This window comes from Arachis hypogaea, chromosome 18 (assembly GCF_003086295.3).
Source record: "Arachis hypogaea cultivar Tifrunner chromosome 18, arahy.Tifrunner.gnm2.J5K5, whole genome shotgun sequence".
In the NCBI taxonomy this organism is placed as follows: Eukaryota; Viridiplantae; Streptophyta; class Magnoliopsida; order Fabales; family Fabaceae; genus Arachis; species Arachis hypogaea.
In genome coordinates this window covers 122399336-122423171 of record NC_092053.1, presented here as the reverse complement: position 1 = coordinate 122423171, position 23836 = coordinate 122399336, and the positions used below count along the sequence as shown (strand labels likewise).

Sequence of the window (23836 nt, the reverse complement as noted above, 5' to 3'; positions counted from 1 at the left end):
TATCAGCCAATTTTAATGTTGTCAACAAAAAAAATTACAAAAAGATCAATATGATTAATTTAAAATTTTAAAAAAATAAATTTAATTAAAAATATATTTTAAAATCAATTTAAAAAATAAGTGATGGGATGAATTTAAATATTTATTCGAATATATCTGTAGGGGCAAGTTAAATAACATCAAAGAGATCAATTAATATCTAATTACATCACACAAATCACGGCCAATGTGAGAGCACATTGGCATACTAAGTGAAGCCCATTTAATTTCTTGCACTACAAGCTAAGAAAGAAATAAGTGCATGACTCTCTTAATTATTGAAACACAAACACCAATGTCTATATTGAAGAACAAGGTTGTGCTTCAGAACAAGAGAATTGAAATAGATGCTGCTGAGTATGATACTGTTAAGTATTGGAAACAAAGGGCCTTGCGTTTGGAGAAATTGGTTGAGGCAAGCATCCAGAGAGAGCAGATACTCCAAGACAAGTTGCTTGAAAGGATCAACAACATTGAGAGGCAATCCTCACATGTAGAAGAACTCTCCCAGATTCTCAAAAGAGCAGATAATTTCTTGCATTTCATCCTCCAGAATGCACCTGTTGTTATTGGCCATCAGGTATTAAAATCTATGGTTTGAGGCACTGCTTCATGAGTTTTTCTGTGCTCTATGTATTCTTAATAGTTTGTTTTAGACTTATCAAGGGCTAATTCTTTTATGTATGTTTTTTTTCTTCAGGACAAGGAATTGCGATACCGGTTTATCTATAATCATTTTCCAAGTTTGCAAGAGGAGGTAATAGATTATGTGCTGGAGAAAAATAATTTAACACTTCATTCTAATTGTTGACTAGATGAAATGTCTAAACTCCTCGGATTACTCATTTTTCAGGACATAATAGGAAAAACAGATGTGGAAATATTCACAGGATCTGGGGTCAAAGAATCTCAAGAGTTCAAGAGAGAAGTCTTGGAGAAAGGATTACCTGCAAAAAGGGAAATCACTTTTGAGACAGAACTATTCGGATCAAAGACATTCTTGATATATGTAGAACCCGTGTTTAGCAAAGTAGGGGAGACAATTGGAATAAACTATATGGGAATGGATGTAACAGATCAGGTAAATGTTAACTTTGTTTTAATATTTCTTATGGTAATGGCAGCACACATGATATTTCACAATTCTCCGAAATTGCAGGTGCAGAAAAGAGAAAGGATGGCCAAGATTCGGGAAGAGATTGCAGTTCAGAAAGCAAAGGAAACAGAACTAAACAAAACCATTCACATTACAGGTATGAATCTGATTACTCAGCACTTTAGTTCAATAATTTTTACTTTTAGATGAAGAAATCTTATTGTTTTGTCACTCCCTTCTAATAGAGGAGACTATGAGAGCAAAACAAATGCTGGCCACAATGTCTCATGAGATAAGGTCTCCATTATCTGGCCACAATATCATGATGTATTTACTATCAACATCTCAACACTATGTTAACACACATAAATAAAAACACTTTAAAAAAAAACACACAAATATAAACTCTTCTGTCACACACTTATACCTCTTCGTCCCCTTCCTATACTCATTTTGTGTGTCACTGCCAACTCCTTTACTGGTGAAGGTGCTTCTGCTCTCACATTCCTTTTGGCTCATTCTTTTCATGAGTGCACATTAATGTTGATTTTTTATAAATATTTTTGTTGTGTTTTAAACATTTGTGGATAAAAATAATATTTCTTCTTTCTTTTTTTGGTAAATTACCCGAACTGTCCTTAGCTTTTGAAAATGTTAATAAAAATAATTTTTACTTTTTAATAATGGCAAAATAATTTTTAAGTATTATAAAATATGATAAAATAATAAAAAATATTATTTTTTATAAGTCACAAATAACTTTGTATTCAGCAAACTATTTATATATTATCTCTAAAATTTTATAAAAATATTTAAATAATTATTTAAAAATATATATAAAAAATTAAGCTCTAAATTTTTTAATATTATTTTTGTTACGGACAAAAAATACAAGAATATCTACTGAGTATAAAATTATTAAATTTTAAAAACAAATATTTTATTTTTTTAATCATGTTTGTGCTTAAAAAAATATGAACACTTTCAAAAATTAAGGACCATTTAGGTCGCTAATTTATTTATTATTTTTTCCTTAATTGAGTTTGGCTCATAATTATAAAAATCGAATCAAACTAACCGGTTTGATAAAAAAAATTAATGAATCGAACTATAAATTGGTTCAATTCACTTTTTAGATTGTTTAAGGATGAAAATCGGTATGAACCGATGAAAATTGATAAATACCGATCAAATTTGCTGAGAATTGGCGATAACTATGCACTCTATGGTGCTCCATAGCACCACATCTCTCCTGTGATGCAGTGCGGCTTTGGTTACCGTGGCAGCCACTCTGTCACCGTACTTCTTATAGATATCTAACTTAATTATATAGGAAACCTTGAATTAAATAATTTTATTGTTATCTAACTTAATTTTAATTTTGTATTCTCTACGAATTAATTATAGTTTTAATTTTGTACTATTATTAATAGAAATATAAATTTTATTAAAAATTTATTAATTTATTTTATTTATTTTAATGTTAATATTGTAATTAAAGTTATCTATTTTAATACTAATATTAAAATTTATTGTTATTATAAATTGTTATTTTTATTCAATCAAATTAAGATATATTGTAGTTGTAATAATATTAACTAATTTTATGTTTATTTTTATATTAATTATTTTTAAAATTTAAAATTTGGTTGTTTTTAAAATGTTGATAAAAATATATATTTTAAATTTTTTATTATTTTATAATTTTTATTTACCTGGGACTAATTTTATTGAGTAAACTAATAAACCAATGAATTAGAGTGATGTTACGTATACATTAAAATTAGTCATTAAAATTAGTTATTAGTATAAAATATATACTAAAATATAAATATATATTAAAAATAAATTAAATTATACTTATATTTATATACAAATATATTAGTGACTGATTTTAGTGTTTAATCACCAGTGTGGTTTGGATTGGATCTAAATTTGAGACTTTAAACTAAGCTTATGGTAACAGCCTAGCAGGCTAGCACTCATTGAGTCATTTCTCTCTCATTCTCGCTTTCTCTTCCAAGTCAGTGGACCGAAGCTGCTAATTTGCTATCACCTCATTTCTCTCTCTCACTTACTAACTCATTCAGTCACCACCCTTTTCTCAATTGCATTCAGCCTAAAGGTTCCTCCTCTTCTTTTTTAGTTCTTCCTTCACTCGTTTTCTTCTTCTGTCTATCTTCCCCTCTCCGCGTTTTTAAGATCCATTCTTTAACAAAAAGTCGAGTGATAAATAAGGCCCTGTTTGGTTGGCTGCGAGGGTAACGTCCCTTTACTTCAAAGTCAAAATGTGTTCGTGTTGCAAAAAGAAACAAAATGCTATTTTATTTTTCTCACTTGCTTTTGGTAGAATGATTCAAAATCCTGAATCAAGTGTCAATGTATAAACCTGATCTTGCTTTTTTTGTTGACTACCAAAAATGAAGCGTCAACTAAACCAAAACGGTGGCTTTTCTTGTTCCTTTTGAGTTTGAGTTCTAATTTCTGCTCAATTTTTGTTGCAGTTGCAGTTCTGCATCATTTTACCTTGATTGGCCATGGATGAGTAAGTGTTTCTTTGTTATTTCACTACTCGTTAAGATTCATGATACTTCAAAATCCACTTAGTAAAGTTAGCTTCTTTTTGTTATTTGATATGAAATTTGAAATTTTCAGAGAGAATGCGTTAGAGCTTCTGCAGAGATACAGAAGGGACAGGAGAGTACTTCTCGATTTCATTCTGTCGGGGAGTTTGATCAAGAAAGTTGTAATGCCGCCTGGTGCTGTTACACTTGATGATGTGGATCTGGATCAAGTGAGTGTTGATTACGTCCTCAACTGTGCAAAAAGAAGTGAGTTTCAGTTTGGTCATTCACATTGTTGTTTATGAATTATGATGCTTTTGTTTATTTATTGTTTTTGTAGGGATTTACTTGTTGTATGAATCTTTTGGTGTAGGTTCGCTGCTGGAGCTTTCGGAAGCTATTAGAGATTATCATGATCATACTGGTTTGCCCCAAATGGTATGTTATAATTAATAATTTGGCCTTCTTTGATGGTTTGATCTTTCTCTGTTCTTTTTATTGGATATGAAAACTACTTATGTTCCTCTACTGAATAGCTTTAGAATTTAGGAGAGATGGTTTGGGACATAATTGTGTTAGAACTTGTGTAACCATATAGTCTAGAGCTTGATCCTTTCCCATTTAGTCTTCTAAGTAACTGTTAATGTTAGCACAAGCTAAGATGGGCTATGTGTTCACACTTGAATCCCAATGGCTATTGCTTGGAGGGGGCATTTTGGATGTAGACACCATTTATTTTCCTGTACCCTTTGCTTAAGCTTATATGAGAGATAGTTGAGGAAATTTATTTTGTATTTTCATATGCATCTTTATTTTATGCAGATATAGGTATTATACATAATGCCCTGATTTGCCTAGGCCTCGTGCACTTTGTGATGACAATTTTATATTGATATAATATAGTGCTTACTATTTATAGAAGTCATTCCTGGATCTTGTCTTTTCATACATTTTTTGAGGGTTTCCCCCCTTACGTATATAATAGATGCTGCTGAATAAGATGCATCTTCAAAACTCATGTGCTAGATTATTTCCGGCCACCCTAGGTTCTTTTTTACACTTCAGGTGTTTGAAGCTTTTTGGTTAATTTGTTTATGAGGATTATGTTGAGATTTTAAATTCTTTTTTTTTTTATCAGAGTGATACAGGTTCAGTTGGCGAGTTTTATTTGACAACTGATCCTGAAACTTCAGGTTCACCTCCTAGAAGGACGCCACCACCTGTTCCTGTTTCAACAGTTCCTCCTCTTGCTGTATCCACTCCAACTCCTGTTTTTGCCCCATCCCCGGTTGTTTCAAATCTGTCAAGATCAGAGTCTTTTGACTCTACACATGAAAAAGAGCTAACTGTGGATGACATTGATGACTTTGAGGATGATGATGATTCTGCAGCATTAGAAGGTTTCAGGTCCAAAAGGACTCTCAATGATGCATCTGATCTTGCAGTGAAATTGCCTTCTTTCTCCACAGGTGAATGTTTTACAACGTTTATTTGTTGGCTAAGTTCTATGCATTCCTAGAAATCCTATGAAGTTAATTATTATCAGATGAATAGTACTTTGACATTAAATATCAGAACATCATGGGAATAGGAAAACATATTAAGAAATTCGTGTGAGATAACCTCTTTCATGAAGTCACTACTAGTTGATTGCTGAGTGATGGAGAAATTATTGCTCAGATAGAAACCTGTATGAGAAAGAGAGAAGTTCTATGATTGGCCTTGGGCCCTTGTATGGGAATATTGTGCATGTTAAATTCCATGAATTCACCAATTACGTGATGTACCATGTATTAGTTCGTGCATACACTTCATGATTCATCCGTGTGCTAGAACACCATGCATTGTATAGTTCACGTATGGATCACCAATAGAGATAATAATGGTACTGGTTGCTGAGTAAAACTAGGATAATTGATGCACGAAGAAAGTGAACTGACAACCACAAGATTTTCGGACTTTGGAACTTTTGATTTAGAAAAAAATAAAACAAAAAAATGTCTACAAGAAATTAAAGAAGGTAGGATTAGTAATTTGTGAGGAAATAATGCTGAGCTTTGGGGTATTTTCACGGTCTTCTTTCGAGGATTATATCAAAGCGTACTAAAATTGCGATTGAATGGGTACAAACACCCCCGTGCGCGACGTGCGCGGTAGTATATATTTCACAAGCAGCATACTGCATAACTGTTTCCATATGGTGTACTAAAAAACTTATGGTGTATGATTTCTTCCTCATTCTTTATATTTCTCTCCGTTTGCAATTTTACGCTTAATGATATATTGGTTTTAATATAAAATCACAAACACACATTTAGATAATTTTGACGTTGAACTTGACCCAAAGGTTCAAAGGATGCTGTGAATTTTCTTAGTTTCTGTTGTTACTGTTTCTAGGCCTCACAGATGATGATCTACGGGAAACTGCATATGAGATCCTTTTGGCTTGTGCTGGAGCCACAGGGTACGTGTTCATAGTACCCTTAGTTTGGGAAGATCACTTTTCCTTGACAAAAATTTATAATTGGATTCTTTACATATGTTAAATATTTTATCTGTTCCTTGGATAACAGGGGTTTGATTGTCCCATCCAAAGAAAAAAAGAAAGAGAAAAGATCCAGTTTGATTAGGAAACTTGGGCGGAGCAAAACTGGAAGTGTTGTGTCCCAGTCCCAGAGTGCTCCAGGATTAGTTGGCTTGTTAGAAACCATGCGTGTTCAGATGGAGGTATGTTGTTTTTCTCCAGGATTAGTTGGTTTGTTAGTGCTCCAGGATTCCATTTACTCATACTTTGTTTTTCCTTCCATTATTTTAACTCTTTGTAATACCATGGCTTCCCTTTTCTTGAGAGCGGTGGTTCAGAAGCTGGGTTTGTATTTATAAATGGATTTTGGAGGCTTGTTTATAACTCTTATGGAAAACTCAGTTAAAGTTAGTCCCTTGGCCCATGCTTTGATTTGCTTCTAAGAAAAAGTACACTTTAACTTAGCCTGGTTCTTTTATGCTCTGTTAATCGGATGACAGAGTTATAGGGTGAGAAATATTTAGTGTTATAACTTAAAAAGGTTAAAACTGAAGGAAAAGTAATCTCAGTGGACTGCAGTCCTCAAAGGGACTTGATAGGTTTTGATTCTTGAATTTGTTCAACACACAATATGGATTCAATTTTCCACTTAACATCCTTATCTTAAGCTCATGAGTATGAGCTTACTTTCTTTACATATTTTTCTTCTATGTTAGAATAACAGAAACTATTGAGTGAGACAGGGAGAAGAAGTGTGATCTGAAAGTGAATCTGCATTATTGTCATTAGAGAGTAAATGCTAGAGTATTTATTGGGAGAGATTTGGCTCTCAACTGTCCTCTATGAGTATCCACAATACTTATGGATTATCTTTAGTTCTTTACTCTGTTAACTAAAACTTTTTACCATACTTATTCCCTATAGATAACACGTTCAACAGTGTTATTGTTTATCTGGAATGAGGCACGATATGCTTCTGAACTGTGAAAAGCAAAAAAACCTTAAATTTACGTTCATGTTTTATGACCCCATATTGATGTATGAGGGATTGCAGATATCTGAGGTGATGGATATTAGAACAAGACAAGGATTGCTAAATGCTCTTGTTGGAAAAGTAGGGAAAAGAATGGACACTCTATTGATTCCTTTGGAGCTGCTTTGCTGTATATCACGCTCAGAATTTTCTGATAAAAAGGCTTTCATACGGTGGCAAAAGAGGCAGGTAGTATAATCAATTCAGTAATCTTATATTCTCTTTTTCATCTATTCTTTATTTGCTTTTGATTCTATTGATGGAAATGTGAGGGTGTCAATATTCTTGTCTGATTTTGAACATTTCCAAATTGATGTCAGTACAGTTAAAAGTTTTGGAGGAGGGGCTTGTTAATCACCCTGCTGTTGGATTTGGTGAATCTGGGCGCAAGACAAATGAGCTGAGGATTCTACTGGCAAAAATTGAGGAATCTGAGGTGTGTGATTATCCATTCAGATGTTTTGTATATTATTGCATCTATTAGTGCTAGTTAGATCATAAGAATTTGCTTACTTTTGTTATTATGTCTGATTGAATGTGGCTAACATGATTCTACAAACTATGTTTCATTTCATTCTTTCTCGTTTTCCTTTAATCCTTTCAGTTTCTCCCTTCTTCAAATGGTGAACTTCAAAGGACAGAGTGCTTGAGATCTCTGAGGGAGATTGCAATTCCACTTGCTGAGAGGCCAGCTCGGGGTGACTTAACCGGGGAAATATGCCATTGGGCAGATGGTTACCACTTTAATGTTAGACTATATGAGAAATTACTTTTAAGTGTATTTGACATGCTAGATGAGGGAAAGCTGACAGAGGTTGGTGTCTTTTTTTCTGAGGCAATTATAACATGATGGTTTGTGTCATTACCACCTTAATGTGTGTGTTTTTTTTCTTTTTTTTTTAAAGATTGAAAAAGTTTAGGGTGTGGTTCTTGGGAACATGGTCTGTGCAATTGATGCTTCTTCTAATTTTTGTTAATGTGAAGTAAATAGAGGGTTACTGTGGAAAATGTGTTTATTTGCAATGTAGTGGTTGAAATTGAATTTTATTCTATCAAAGATAAATACCGATTCTAATGAATCTTTGATGTGATTTGAGAACTAACATAGAAAACACATTGTTTTTCGCTTTTATTCTTGTAAAGAGAATATCTTGTTCTCCCATCTATTTTTATTCTTCTCTTCTCATACATTTTTTATTCTATTAAAAAGATACAATTACATTCTACCACTTCTGTAATTTCTGATTTTTCTGCTGGGCTCAATTTATTTCTAGGAAGTGGAGGAAATTCTTGAACTTTTGAAGTCAACCTGGCGGGTTTTGGGGATCACAGAGACAATTCATCACACCTGTTATGCATGGATTTTATTTCGTCAGGTATAAGCATCACATTTTTCTATTCTTATATTCTTCATTGACCCCTTTCAATTCTTATAGTTGGACTATTTTACTGTATTATTGTTGATTGCCTCATTGAATTTGGTTTTGCCATAAAAATGAAAGATACACTTGATTTTAGATATCAAGTGTATTTGAAATTAACCTATTCTATTCTCCTGGGATGCTTGCCACTTTAATTTATGATATTTCTTTAGGCTGTGTTTGTTTACTGTCTCAGGACAATGAAGACATACATGTAAGGACACACACACTAATGCACATGAATACATGTAGTCTGTTAAGTTATTAAGACAATAAGGAGAAATCACATTTGTTGTTAAAAACAATTTTACCCTTAGTAAGAAGGAAGTTGTTGGTGATAAAGGTGATGAGAGTAGAAAGTGGAATTTTAAAAAAAATTGGAAGGGACAAAATTGTAATAAAATCTTGTCTCGTGTCTAATATCTGTCTTAGCTTTCAGGCAAGACAATTAAATACATAATATTTTGTATGTCGGTGTGTGTTAGCGTGTCCTTCTAAAATTTGTGTTTCACTAAACAGTGAACGTTGTCACGGTGTCCATGCCTCTGATGGACATGGACAACAACCAAATACAACCTTATCTGTTACGTTGCCTTTTAATCAAGACTCGAGCAAAACCAAAATGTTTATATGTAGATAATCAAGAATTAAGATCACCACATAGTAAAAATAGTAACAATAATTATCTTGAAATCCCTAATTTTCTTTGCTGGTTGGCCTTTGCTCTTTCACTTCTTTTTTGCCATTACGGTATTATTTGCTTAGCTAGTACTTGCTCTGTAATGGAGCACACCTTTTCCTGTTTTTGGTCATAATTAATAATTAGTTATTTCATTATGAGGATACAGTATGTTATCACAAGTGAGCTGGGACTTTTGCTGCATGCGATTGAGCAATTAAAGAAAATACCACTAATGGAGCAACGGGGCCAACATGAGAGGTTGAACTTGAAAAGCTTGCATTCCAAAGTTGAAGGTGAACATGATATGTCTTTCTTACAATCTTTCTTAACACCAATTCAGAGATGGGCTGACAAACAGCTTGGAGATTACCATCTTCAGTTCAATGAGGTTTGTTGAATGATTTAAGTTGTTTGGTTCTACATAATGGTAGATACTTGGATATGTTTGTATGTATCATTTCTCTGATTGTTGATGAGCTTCTGTTCAGGTTCAGCAATCTTTGTTAATATCTTCCTCTTTTTTTTGTTTTATCTTTTTTTTTTGGGCTTTTTTTGTGGGGGTTGGGGGGTTGGTTTACGACATATTCAGAGTTAGCAAGCTAGACTTCATTGACAACTTTTTCTTTTTACTAACATTCTCTTGTCGAGCATTCTTCTTGTAACTTCTCTTTATCTTAAGAATATTCTTGTGGGTAGCTTTATATGTTGAGATATAAGATCAAGAGAGCCCTAGGAGAAACCATTAAGAAATATTACTTTAAATGGTTTAGACATGGTTTATGTCAGGACATCATGGCATCAGTTAATTTATGTAGTTGAACTCTCCTAGTTGGAAAACGCGAAGTTGTTATATAGGCATCGGTCGAACTGTACAAATCACAACTGATATCGTCTTTGAATTGGAGAATCTATGTCCACAGTTGTGAAAATAATAAGATTGCGAAATTTGTAGTTGGTTTTTCCAATTAGACTGGTCGAGTTTTGGCTTGTTGAATCTATTGGTAGGGAGAGATATATTTTTGCTGCCAATCTTATAATATTTCATTATCTATAATTCTATATTGATATTTCAAATAGCTAACTGTTGTAACTTGTGTTTGGTTGCTAATTTTTGCTTTGTTTTGTTTGTCTGTGCTTGTTTATCTATCTCCCTCTCCTCCTTTCTCTCTATCCCTCCGACACGCGACACACACACACTCACTGAGTTGCACATTTAATGTGGTTTTATAACATCTCATATTCCTTTTAGGGCCCAACAATAATGGAAAAGATTGTGGCAGTCGCAATGATTACCAGGAGGCTTCTGCTGGAAGAACCAGAAACTGTGTGTATCAGTTAGATGGCATCTTTCAGATTTGAATGTATCATTTTGTGAAAAATGTTAGATTATGGGAGTAAGAAACTTCCTTTTATCTTTTTTCAGCAGATCATGCACTCCTTGCCAATTAGTGATCGTGATCAGATAGAGATATATATATCATCATCAATTAAGAATGCATTTGCAAGGGTGAGTATTCTGGTTGCAGTGGTTAATTCTGATAATTATGTTATGAAGATTTTTACTGTCCTAATGAGTGTTTATGAGTTCTGCTTTTGTACTGGAATCCTTAAATGGTATTATTGTGCACTTGACTAATGAATGACAAATGTTACTGTTCTTTCTCGTTGATGGTATATAGCTTCTTTTAAGTGAAATTTTTGTAACATGACCAATATATTGTTGTTGTCATTTGGCTTCAGAGTTAAATGAATACCAGAGAACCATTGGCAACATGGAAGCAAAGATGTAGTTTAAATCTTGTTTTAAACTTTTTCTTGATTCTGCCATTTGACATTTTGACTTGGTGGTAACATTTGATTTAGCTTTTTAATCCTGTTCAAAACGGGATAGAAGAAGACCTTGGTTTGTTCTTCATTTTTATACCTTCCTATAAGGATCTCTTTACTTTCTGCAGACATTACAAGTTGTTGAAAGAGCAGATGTGTCGCATGAGCATCATTTGACATTGCTTGCAGAAGAACTCAAGAAGCTCTTAAAAAAAGATTCAGGAACTTTTATGCCCATTTTATCTCAGCGGCATCCTCAAGCAACTGTTGTATCTGCATCATTAGTTCACAAACTTTATGGCCACAGACTGGTCAGCATGCTGTACACAATTTGGATATATTTTTACTTTCTTGATTACCTTGTGAAATGTCTTTGAAATGACACATATTACTTTCTTGGTCTTTTCCAGAAACCTTTTGTGGATGGTGCTGAACATCTAACTGAGGATGTCATTTCTGTATTCCCAGAAGCTGAAAGTCTAGAGCAGTTCATAATGGCACTTATTACATCTTCATGCCAAGAAGAAAATGCTGAAATCTTGTGCAAGAAATTGAATCTCTACGAGGTTAGGTGGTTATGTTACTTTGCAATTAGAACTGAACTTATTTGTTAATATAGAGGTTGCAAACTTCATGTTGATTTGTAAACTTACTTTTGATTGAAAGTGAGGTAACACAAACATAATTTATGTTTGAGAATTTTAATCTTAAGAAAAGTGATTTTTGATACCGTAGATATTGTTTGGATACTATTGATAGAAGTTACTATTTATTTAAAAGAGATGCCTTTAACTCCTATGTTGAATTAAAGAATAATATTATATTAAACTAAGTGTGTGTTTGGATAAGTCACTTTGAGGAAGGAAACGTAATTTATGGGAGTATTTAAATTACTTTGTGGTAAAATTGTGTGTTTGGGTAAGTAGTAGGAAAGAATTTCAATTTGGAAACAATTTTAATGATGGATTTTAACTACTCAAAATAGGGAATTTTATAGGGAGGGAATTTCAATTCCTTCTTCTCTCAATTTCATTTAAAACTAACAAAAAGGAAATTCAACCACATTAAATGGGGAAAAACATTTTAGTTTATTTTTAATGAAACAAATGTTATTCTATTTTATTAGAATACAATATTTTGTGAATGGAGGTAATGTAATTACCTTATCCATACCAAGAATTTTATAGATGCATATAATTAATCTATTTACATCATCCAAATAAGAAATTTTGTTATTGAATGGAATTTAATTGAATTATTTTGGTTTCTATTCATTTGAAATTCTTTGAAATTTGAAAATATCTTATCCAAACACACTCTAAAAAGATATATTTTGTCAACATATATGTTGGGTTTTTACTGAGCACAATTCTTACTAACACAAGCAACAACTTCCATGTTTGAATCTAATATTGATTTTTCCTCAAGAAATCATGAGCTGCAACATGATTTTGAAGGTTTCTGCATTATAATCTTTTGTCGTTAATATACCTATCCTTTTGTATTCTAAAATCGTCCTTGGCATTTTTGGTTGTTGTTATAGATTGAGGAAAAATCTGGGACACTGGTGTTACGCTGGGTCAATTCACAGCTTGGAAGAATTCTAGGTTGGGTGGAGCGGGCTATTCTACAGGAGGTAAACCTTGTTGTTCACAGTGTTCCCCTCATGTCAAATGGCAGGCATTTTTTGGGTTATCTTTATCTCTCACACTAAATTGGACGTAAATTTTGCTTAAGTACCTTTTTTTAATTGCTTATTTATGTAGCTAGTTCTTCAAACTTTCTATTTTTCCTTTGGGCTTTCGGTAGCTGGATGAGGTTTTGTGGTTAAATCTACTCTATAGTAAAATTTTCAATAATTTTATCAGGTCTACTTTCTGTATTTGGTAATTCACCAGTCCTTTTTATCAGTTATATTAGACAGGAAACTTATATATACCTGATTCATGAAATCCCTATTGGAACCAACCATGTAATCCATATTGCCCCTGCTTGGGAGGATGTTTTTCCTGATTTATCCAAAGAGAGTTTCTTTAGACCAGTTTCTGAACATTCCCGATTATTCTGGAATCTCACAAGATTAGATGGGTCCCTTCTCCGTTTAGATTTGAGAACACGTGGACGTCGAATAGCTCTTTCCTTCCTTTTGTGATAGAAGTCTGGGATAATGTTGATATTCTTGGTTGGGAGGGATTTAGGTTTATGAGAAAGCTAATAAATAACCTTAAAGAGAGACTGAAAGTTTGTATTTGTAGCTTCCCTATGCCTATTCATCTCTCATCCTGTTTTAGTACATCTTCTTCACGTATCAAATGTTAATATTGTGTACTTTAGCAGAGTTGGGACCCAATATCACCTCAACAGCGGCATGCCAGTTCAATTGTGGAAGTTTACAGGATTGTAGAGGAGGTAAGAATTTAGTTTTGCATTATATACCAATTTGGCATAAATTGTGTGAATTGCCCAGGGATACTTAATTTTCTCTGCATCTTTCAAACTCGATGCTTCCTTCTTGAATGACATCTAGCTATATGTTACATATTTCATTTTACATTTCTATTTCGTTGACCTATTTTGGACCCATTTTTTATTTTTTAATGCTTGTGTGAAACTGTGAAAGTGGAGGACTTCGTCCTCCTAGTGATTGGGGGTAATGGCCATTTCCTTTCAGGGCTCCTGCCTAGTTGACTTGACATCTTTGTTTTTGAATACTTAAACATGCAGCCATGGACGATAACTATTTGTTTCCATTGTCTGTTTTGTCTATATCCATTGGACTGTCAGTTAATTTACCATTTTACTGTATGCAGACTGTTGATCAATTTTTTGCTCTTAAAGTACCAATGAGGTTTACAGAATTAAATAGCGTGTTCCGTGGCATTGACAATGCTCTTCAGGTGTATGCAAACAATGCTGTTAATGATTTGGGTGAGTGGATGCTTCATGTCTATTCCCTCATTTTCCAGTTCAGAATTTCTACACAAAAACAATAATTTCCAGAGTTGCACAAGTGGCTCGTATAGCATCATAATAAGACTAAGAAGAAGCTACTTTTACATTATGTGATAACCACAATTAAAATATATTTGAAAATCTTGACAAGATAGCATAATTCAAATAAAGTTGAAATAAAAAATAATTCAGAAGATTACAAAGCAAACATCTGAATTACTGTCAGGAAATTTGGATTTCCATTGAAAAAGATATTGAAACCAGAATACTAGATGTTACCATCATAAAAGCATGAATTTATCCAAAATCCCTCAGCAAATATTTATGTGGTTTCCTTTGTAGTTGTCAAGATATAAAACCATTTATGTGCCTTTATTCTCAATAGCTGAGTTTTTGAAGATGATTTATCATTTATGGCATGGTATTAGAGCTTCTATGAACCATTGGTCTATGTTATAGAGTTCGATCGTTGTCCAACCCTATCTTCTAAATAAGACTTAGATTTCAGGTTTGTGTTTGCATCTCTATGCTTCAATCCTAAATTTCTTCAGGGGGCATGTTAAGATATAAAGATAGTCATATCTGAGTTTAAACTTTTGAGAGAATGATTAGTGATAGTATTAAGGATGGCAATAGTTTTTCCCTCCCCTGTATCAGTGTACTATAAGTACTAACATCCTTTGCTGCTGTCTATTGGTTAATTACATCATCCTGAGTGGATGGTCTAATCCTTATATTTATTTAGTGAACATGTTTTTGAAAGGATGACTTCCTCATATATCCTTTTTTAATTATTGGTATAAGTATGTGTAGTTCCATAGATGATATATTAGTATGAATTCTAAAGTTCCCATTTAATCCCACAGCAAGCAAAGAGGATTTAACACCACCTGTTCCTATTCTCACACGATACAAAAAGGAAGTTGGCATAAAGGCTTTTGTAAAGAAGGAATTATTTGATGCTCGAATGCCTGAAGAGCCAACAAGGACAAATGAAATCAGTGTCCTTGCAACTTCAACACTCTGTGTTCAATTAAACACTTTATATGTGAGTTCAAGCAACTTGAATTGTGGTTGGATAGTTTGCACACTTGTTTATGCATTTGTGATAATGTGTTTCTTCTCATCATCTCAATCTACCTTGATGAATCTCTATTTCTTAGAATTACTTTATTTGGATTGTCATTTTTCCCCCAAGCTTTCAATTAAAAACCTGTGGTTGCTTAGATCTCTCCTTGGTTCATTTTAATTATTCTTCATTGGATACTGTCAATATAGTATACTATTTTAGATTTTAAATCTTAAGGAAAAACTTAACAATTTACTGATCAGTATATCAATAAATGTACTAGTTTTAAAGGTTGTTTTTTAATTCAAAACAATTTTCTGCATTTGACAATCTTTGTCATTGGGAAATAATTGTTTGGTGGGATTGTTCCCTTCTCTTTTTGTGTTACATGATTGGGATTAGTTTTTAGCCTGGACTATTTAATAACCAAAGCAGTTGTGAATCTATGGTGAAACTTTCCTTCTATACCATATATTATCTTGGTGTTTTCCCTCTATTAAGTTAATAGAAGTTTTTCTGCACTTGACAGTATGCAATTAGTCATCTGAATAAACTGGAAGATAGCATTTGGGAGCGATGGACAAGTAAAAGATCCCAGGAGAAACTCATAAGTATGTGACTGAACTTTTATTTCTGTATTACTTTTCGTAGTTAATATGATATGTGTCCTTTGAAAGAGAATCAAGTATAAGTGGGCCAAACATAGATATGATCATTATATGGGCACTATGGCTGATCCATGTAGTCAAGCAACTATCTAGTGGGATAAGGCTATGTTGTTGTTGTATATGATGCATGTCCAAGTCTTCATTTTTCAATAGGGGATAAAACTGTTTGTAGCTTACTAGTTACTATTTTTCCAGTTAATCAATCGTATTTTTATAATTAATTAATTAATTAGTTGTATCTGGTTCAACCTTCAAGATAGTGCCTATATTTTTTAGGTTGTCTTTGCTGTTATTTCATAATGGGATAGGGTCATGTTTGTTAGAAATTAGAATATTTGAAAATCTCATAATATCTTATTGTGAGAATATCATGAAGTATTTAGATAATCTTTTTAGGAGTAGTTTATATTAAGTCCCACATTATCTAAAATTGATAACCTGATAACCCTTATAAGTGTGATGCAACCCTTATCTCTTGAGCTAGCTTTTGGAGTAAGTTAGTCCCACTTAATTTCTTATATGGTATCAAAGCCAGGTTAAAAATTGTTATTGGGTCACCTCATACCACAAAAAATTCAAGTCGTCCTCAAATTTCACCCTCCGAGTCTTTGTCTAGTTCTGAGCGTGAGGGGAGTGTATTAAGTCCCAGTGTCTAAAATTGTAAACCTGATAGCCCTTATAAGTGTGAGGCAACCCTTACCTCTTGAGCTAGTTTTCAGGGTAGGTTATGCCAACTTAATTTCTTATAGTCTATATATTTTCATACATTTCATTATTGCTCTTATTTAATTAGGATAATATTTTTTTGTATTATAATATTTTACACGTAATCATATCAATCTAAGATCAGAATCTCTATTTGTCATACCTATAATTTCCAATTTTCTTGCATTCTCTTTGCGATGAAATACTCTGAAGTCTTTTCTCATGTGTTGCACTTCTGCAATCCTTTTGTCTATAGAGAAATCCTTAGATAAGTCCAAAAGTTTTCCTCAAAAGGATACATTTGACGGAAGTAGAAAGGCTATAAATGCTGCAATGGATCGCATTTGTGAGTATGCTGGTGAGAATTCAGAAGCTTATCCCTTTTCTTGCAAATCAAACTGATCTAACTTTTCAGTTTTACTCCATTGTTAATTATCAACTTGCAGGAACCAAAATCATCTTCCAGGATCTTAGAGTTCCATTTATAGACAACTTATACAAACCAAGTGTCTCAGCCTCCAGGATGGATGCACTAATAGAACCACTTGATATGGTAAAGTTTGTCTTGTCATGAAGAAACCATTATTTATATTGTCTTGTTAGGTTGATTTTGATTAGTATATATAAACAATAACAACTAAGCTTTATCCTATTAAGTGTGCTCAGTTATGTGGATCAGTTAATATTGTAATATCTTATCTATGTGTCTGTCAAACCACTTAAATTGGTTTTACCTACAGTTATTCTTAGTCTCTTTTCCTCTAGATTTTGAGCTGCTTTCCATTTGATCCACTTTTCTTGTTACAACTACACATATCTTCAGTTCACACTCTGCCTAATGTGTGATCTTACTATCTCTTACCATGATAGGTGCTATACGTATTTCTTCAATGCATTTTTTCTTAATTCCACCTTGTTTAATGTGTTCACTCCTTTCAATCTTGATGCCGATCTTATTTTCTGGTTGGTTGTTTAGCACCCAACGTTTAGTACCATTACCATGCAATGTCATTAATACCTCACCTGAATTTTATGGTACACACCTCTATTTATCCATCACTTTGAAGTACAGACCCAAGATACTTAAAATGTGTGATTTGTGGTATGATGTCATCCCTAATTTTCACCTCCAAGCTAGGATTTTGTGGCTGTTTCTAAAATATTCCATATCCTCTGTGTTGCTTCTCAATTCTCATATAAAAATCTGCTTCCAAACTCCAAAGATTCTCCTTCAGCTCTAGCTTCCAACTTATCTCTGCCTTTGATTCTCATCATTGGAATATATCCTCTGAAGAACAGTGTTTTAAAATATCAGCTATGGCGAAATGGCATGGTGGATTTTCGGTCTGCTGCCATTTCTGTTGTGTTGCTTCGTGGAAAATCGGGGGCCGCAATGTCCATGGTGTCATGGCGTTCTGTGATGACAATGGCGGAAATGGCATGTCTTTGTGGAATTTTTTTGTTGGACTTGAGGGTTGTTATTGTCATTTTGACAATCCTAAAAGCTAATGTTAGGGTCTCAAAAACCTTCCCGACCAGATTTCAGCCTTCACCAACCCAAAGAATGTCTTCCCTCTCTGTCTTTCTCGCTCTTTGCTGCTCGAAGATGAACCGCTGACAGCACTGCCGCTGCCGCCAATAAACTGTGACTTATGTTTTCTGGTGTTTTGTGACTTAACATTGTGTTTTTTTGTTAAAATTTCTGAATTAATTGCATACTTTATGGCTAGAAAGTTGCTTATATTGATTAGATTTTATAAAATATTACATGTGCAGTATTTTATGCATATTTTTTGGTATATATATATATATTTCAGTCCATCCACCGTTTTATCCATTTCCCACAACACCGTACACCATAATCTAATGGCGAATTTTGGCTCATCCGCTATCAAAAACTATGCTGAAGAAGGCCATTGGTTCTGTACTTGATTATATTTTCTCCAACTTCCTAACACATTCAAAGACATCCCATTGCACCTAGCTATCCATACTGGAAACTCCATTAGTTACATTTATTTAACTTGAGCACCAATCACTATTTTATATTGGATTTACTTGAAAGTCTAGAATTTACTAATCATGTGTTGTTGACTTCTGTTTTCACTTAATGTAGGAGCTTAGTCAACTTTGTGACATTGTTGTGGAGCCTCTGAGGGATCGCATAGTGACAAGTCTTCTTCAGGCATCATTGGTTGGTACTGATCCTTGCTTTTTATTAATTTAATTCATTTCTGGTACTCTGATTCTAACATATTCCTACTTGTTAGGATGGATTACTCCGGGTTATATTAGATGGCGGTCCATCAAGAGTTTTCTTTCCCGGTGATGCAAAATTACTAGAGGAAGATCTGGATGTCCTAAAGGTATCTTACACTTGTAATCTTAATACCAAAAAACTTTATATATAATTTACAGCAGGCAAATCAGTTCTGGATGTCCTAAATGTATTCCATGGTCATAATTAAAATAAGAGTAAAGTATATCTTTTGTCCCTAATATTTTTGAAAAGCTTCAAAAATTCCCTAATGTTTAATTCGTGGCATTGTTGTCCCTTACATTTTCAGTAAGTTTCAATTCTACTCGAGATTAATTCTTTGTCCGTCAATTTTTTTCGCCAATTTTACCCCTCCCCTATATAGTTCCTCCCTCTCTCCCTCCTTGAAGGGGCTTGGTTTGGGAGCTTCTCTGGTGTACAATGCACTCCTGTGGGGAGAAGGGAGGAAAGAGATGGAACAGTGGAAGAGGAGAGGTGGCGTGGTGGGGGTGGCTCGGTGAGGTGGGGTGGTGCGATAGGGGTGGGGGTGGTGTGGTTGGGTAGCGCGGGGGGGGGGGGGGTGGGGTAGTGCGGTGGGGTGAGGCACTTGAAAGAGGAATGTTGGCATTGGAAGAAGCCAAGGCTTGTGAGCTTGTGACTCTTGTGGATGTGCTTCCATTGGAACTGACTCGAAGAAAAAAGGGTTACTTAGCAGATTGTCTCAGAGAGAGTGAAGAAGAGAGTGAGTGAAACACAGGAGGTGGTGAGGTGGGGTCTAGGGTACAGTGGGGTGAGGGGTGGAGAGAGAGGAGTGTGATGATGATGACACTATAGGGGAGGACTAAAATTGGTAAAAAAGAAAAAAAATTGACCAAATGTTATTGTCAAATAATTAATCCCAAAGGTAGAATTGAAACTTTTAGGGGTTTAGCTCCTTCTTTCAAAGCCAGTGAATGTTTCTGCCTGATTGGTCACGAAGAAGATAGTTTTTCCCATTGAACAGATAAAATCAAAGCTCCATTAAAGAGGAAAAATGGGTTAAACACTCAAGTTGACACGGTTTGTCAAAGTAAAGTTTCACTTTTATTGGCTGCAGTTGACAAGTATCCGTTGCCGAAGGATGCTTGAGTGACTATATTCCAGTATCGTAATAAATCTAGAAAACATATCCCTGGGTTTAGATTCACATGTAATTTTACTCAAATCTAAAACATGAAATTTTCTCTCCCATTTAAAACCTCGTTCTAGAATCTAGACTGACCCTCAGAACCAGGTTTTTTGATAGTAACTAGAATCTCAATTTAGCTCTTAGAAGCTTAAGTTTCTGAGTATTAGCTTCTTTGTGGATGCATCATAGGAATTCTTCATATCCGGAGGTGATGGGCTTCCTCGAGGTGTTGTCGAAAATCAGATTGCACGTGTTCGGCATGTGATCAAGTTGCATGGATACGAGGTTAGTTCACCGGTTGTTTGTTTGCTTCAATAATCTGATGATCAGTAGATAGGTGCCCAATAGGCTTAGCAATTTTATGTGGTCTGCCGTATGGTTAATGATCGAATTCCACAAGTTATTCACTTATTTTAGAACTTTTGAAGTCACAATGTGTAGATGATTTTCAAAGGAGTCGTTTCTTGTACAATATTATCTTGTAATTTAATGCTGCTAGAATGTATTTTCTTTATGCGCCTGCCTTTTTTAGAATATATGTTCTCGGAACAATAATTTCTTGGAATCTATGTAGCATACGATAATCTGTACAAATTTGCAGACGCGAGAGTTGATTGAAGACTTGAAATCTGCTAGTGGCATGGAAATGCAAGGTGGCAAAAGCAAACTAGGAGCTGATTCCAAAACACTATTGAGAATATTGTGCCATAGGAGCGATTCAGAGGCATCCCTGTTTCTCAAGAAACAATACAAGATACCCAAGTCTTCTGCTTAGTGTATTGTGTACAAAAAATGGAAAGGCACAATTTTCACTTTGAGATATAGATGATTTGCTGTATAATCAGACTACCAGATCTGGTTTTGTAACTAATTACAATGGTATTAATCTTCCATTTGTAAAATTCGTCCATGTCAAGACGGTAAGAATTCAATTAATGAAGTTTCAATTCATTTAGGAGGGCAGATTATTTGTTAAAAAAATCAGCTTCATGATCAATTACAGTATCGTGTACAGTTGGCGTGGTGCAACGTGTTCTCTCTCTCTCTTGGGTGATGGTGCCATGGTTATCCTACGAAACACGAACATTTTGTTGAGTTACCGTATTTCGAACACAACACTCGTTTGACACGTGTTTGTTGTGTCCAATCGTGTCTTAATAAAAAATAAAAAAATTTTCACGGATACATTCAAATTCAAACCGATCCAAATTAAACCGTTCATTCAATTCAAATCGAAAATCGATTAAAACTGCACTAATTTGGATTTGATTGTATTCTATTTTTTACAAATTGCTTGATTGGATCGAATTTTAGATTTATTTTTCATAACCGATCCAATCCAATTCAAACCGTACAATATGCTATAATATTATTTTATTGTTATATTTACAATTATACTTATAAGTTATAACATGTTTAATTTATTATATATTTTTATATTATTCATATATTATTATTATTTAATAAATATTTTATGTTCAAAATGTTATTTATTTATTTTAACTTACTTATAATTTTATTTCTATTGTTATGTTATCGTTGGTTTTTTAAGATACTGTTGAGACTTGTTATGTCATTGTTGATTATTTAAAATTTGATGTTGAGACTTTTTATATGTATTTAATTTTTTTAATTTATAAAACCACAAATTCAATCAAATCCAAACCATACCGCAAGTAAATTAGTGTTCGGATCGGATAAGTTTGACTCAAAATCGATCAAACCGCACCGTGAACACCTTTACTTAAACACATCTAAATATCATCACATGTAGCGTGTTCGGTCTTATTCTCAACATGTATTCAGAAATTATATATATTATTATTTATTAAAATAAAATATTTTAAATACTTTATATAATTAAAAAAAGACATTAAAACAGTTAAAAAATTATTTTATATTTTAATATTAAAATATTATTATAATTTATTTAATATATCATGTCTCTATATCTTATAAGATTTTAAAATTTATGTGTAAGATTTTAAAATTTATGTGTTTGTGTGTGTTAGTGTCAGTATCTGACCATTATAGTGGTTATTTAATGTGTAATTAATTACCCCTGCTATGAGCCTAATCATGAGCCTAATCGGAATCAAAGAATGGTCTTACTGGACATGCTATCATTGTTAGGATTATGCACGTGTAGTCTTGTATAGTTGCATAAAAGGATAAAAGAGGTCATCTATAAAGAATCCTTGATTGGATGGTAATTATGATCTTAAAGGATTAAATTTTCTTTGTTTATTTTCATGATATTAAATTAACAACATATTAAAAGATAATGTGTTTAATTTTATAAAGAGTCCTACTAGGGAGACAATAAGGTATTTATACAATATGTACAATGGACTGTTTATTTGATATAATATGTATTAATAATGTAAATCAAACATCATTATCCCTAATTTCTAGTTGTCTGTTCAGTTTTGTGATATCTACTCCCAATTTACTCCAAATTCTTTCACATTAACCCTTCATCACCCACCGTTATTCTACTCCCAAAAAATCTCATTGTTTGTTAAGCAAAAAAAAAACCCCTTTCTCCGTCGTCCCACCGTGTGCGCAGCAACCTGCATCCCATTGCTCTGTTTCTACGCAACGTGTAGCCTCCCTTCCTGCCGAGCGAAACTGTCGCGCTCCGCCTCCTTGCGCCAACGCCCTCGCCGGAAGAACCTCCGTCACTCCTCACGCGGTCGAACATCTGTGACCTGCAATTGTCAGCGTCGCCGACATGAGTTGCATCTGAACCCCCCGCGCTCGCGTTATCCCAGCGTCAGCCTGCTGCCTGGGTCTTGTTGAATTACTCGAAGAATAAACATCTATGAAAATTGAGAAAGAGAACATTCAAAATCATACAAAAACGAACATCTAATGTGAACATGTATAAATAACAACATAATTACTTTATAAAACGACTAACTACCAACCAAATGACCATGTAAAAGAACATTTTGAAACCTTGATAGTCAGATAAATCATAACCAGCAACCATCGTCTACAACGAAGCACCCAAGAATAACCATCCACGTTCACAGAGAAAGTGAACATCTGGCGACGGGAAGAAGGCACAAACCGGCTGCGACGGAGGCACTGGACCTCCAGGTTGCTGCGGTGCTGCAAGTTCGACTCACACAATATGCGCGTCCTCCCTACGTACGGTGGCCTGTGCGGACGACGGCAGCTGGTAACCGTGGCGACACTGTACCGGCTTTTGCTTCGAGGAGAGAGTGAGAGAAGAAGTTCACATCATATTGAGAGAGGGAGGTAATCCTAATTTGATTCCATAACGGATGGGAATCATGATTTGATTCAAGTTTTAAATTAGAAACTACTCAAAATTAATTAATTGCCTCTAATTTAATTCTAATTTCAATTTAACCCCATTGTACATATTGTATAAAACATACATTGGCTCCTCGTACTTTTCCTTTTATAAATTCAATTCAATTTATCTTCTGATATATCAAAGCAATTGTTTCCGAGCTAAGCCTCAGAGTGGTCCCTGAAGTTACACTCGTGCTTCATAGTGGTCCCTGAACTTAACAATTACTCAAAATAGTACCTGAAAGTTACACTCCGGGACCCAGTGTTGTCCTTCCGGCACATTTGCTCCAGCTGGCGTGTTCGGAAAGCTGATGTGGCTAAGTTGGTGACACCTGGGCAACGCTGAAACGACGTAGTATCGTTGGTGGCGCGTAAATCCCCTAAAACGATGTCGTTTCAGTCCAAAGTTGGTTTTGAAGAGTCCCCCATCAAACGTTAACGTAACGCATTGTCTTCCCTCCCTTAAAATACAACAGAAACCCCTCCTCCCCTATACTCATCAAT

At 34.1% G+C, this 23836-nt stretch overlaps 1 protein-coding gene and 1 long non-coding RNA gene across 11 annotated transcripts; one reads left to right on the top strand and one right to left on the bottom strand.

Moving 5' to 3' along the window:
- Nucleotides 1–124: 124 nt before the first annotated feature.
- Nucleotides 125–2436, bottom strand: LOC112769284 (uncharacterized). The gene is made up of 2 exons (XR_011875913.1): nt 1563–2436; nt 125–986 (listed from the first exon to the last, which is right to left on the bottom strand). It is a non-coding gene; the product is annotated as an uncharacterized lncRNA (long non-coding RNA).
- Nucleotides 927–20968, top strand: LOC112769281 (protein unc-13 homolog). Of its 10 annotated transcripts, none has more exons than XM_072224159.1 (28): nt 927–1120; nt 1199–1292; nt 3640–3680; nt 3791–3966; nt 4073–4137; nt 4838–5168; nt 6097–6163; nt 6273–6426; nt 7278–7445; nt 7582–7692; nt 7861–8070; nt 8531–8632; nt 9526–9747; nt 10609–10683; nt 10783–10866; nt 11315–11497; nt 11597–11752; nt 12730–12822; nt 13524–13595; nt 13997–14114; nt 15005–15186; nt 15737–15818; nt 16837–16938; nt 17027–17133; nt 18697–18774; nt 18851–18946; nt 20195–20290; nt 20607–20968. In XM_072224159.1, the coding sequence occupies exons 3-28, from the start codon at nt 3673–3675 to the stop codon at nt 20778–20780; spliced, it is 3312 nt and encodes a 1103-aa protein (XP_072080260.1). In that variant the 5' UTR covers nt 927–1120; nt 1199–1292; nt 3640–3672; the 3' UTR covers nt 20781–20968. The 10 variants fall into 10 exon arrangements, 6 of the variants coding, with proteins under 6 accessions (XP_072080260.1, XP_072080262.1, XP_025669532.1 ...); XR_011875911.1 differs by having other exon boundaries at nt 978–1120; nt 16837–16926; XM_072224161.1 differs by having other exon boundaries at nt 978–1120; nt 10786–10866.
- Nucleotides 20969–23836: the final 2868 nt, after the last annotated feature.

Excerpts from the sequence above, each read along its gene's own strand:
- LOC112769281 (XM_072224159.1), top strand. Across the intron at positions 15,819-16,836 it reads ATCCCAGGAGAAACTCATAA|AGAAATCCTTAGATAAGTCC; the intron begins GTATGTGACTGA and ends TTTTGTCTATAG. Across the intron at positions 16,939-17,026 it reads TCGCATTTGTGAGTATGCTG|GAACCAAAATCATCTTCCAG; the intron begins GTGAGAATTCAG and ends ATCAACTTGCAG.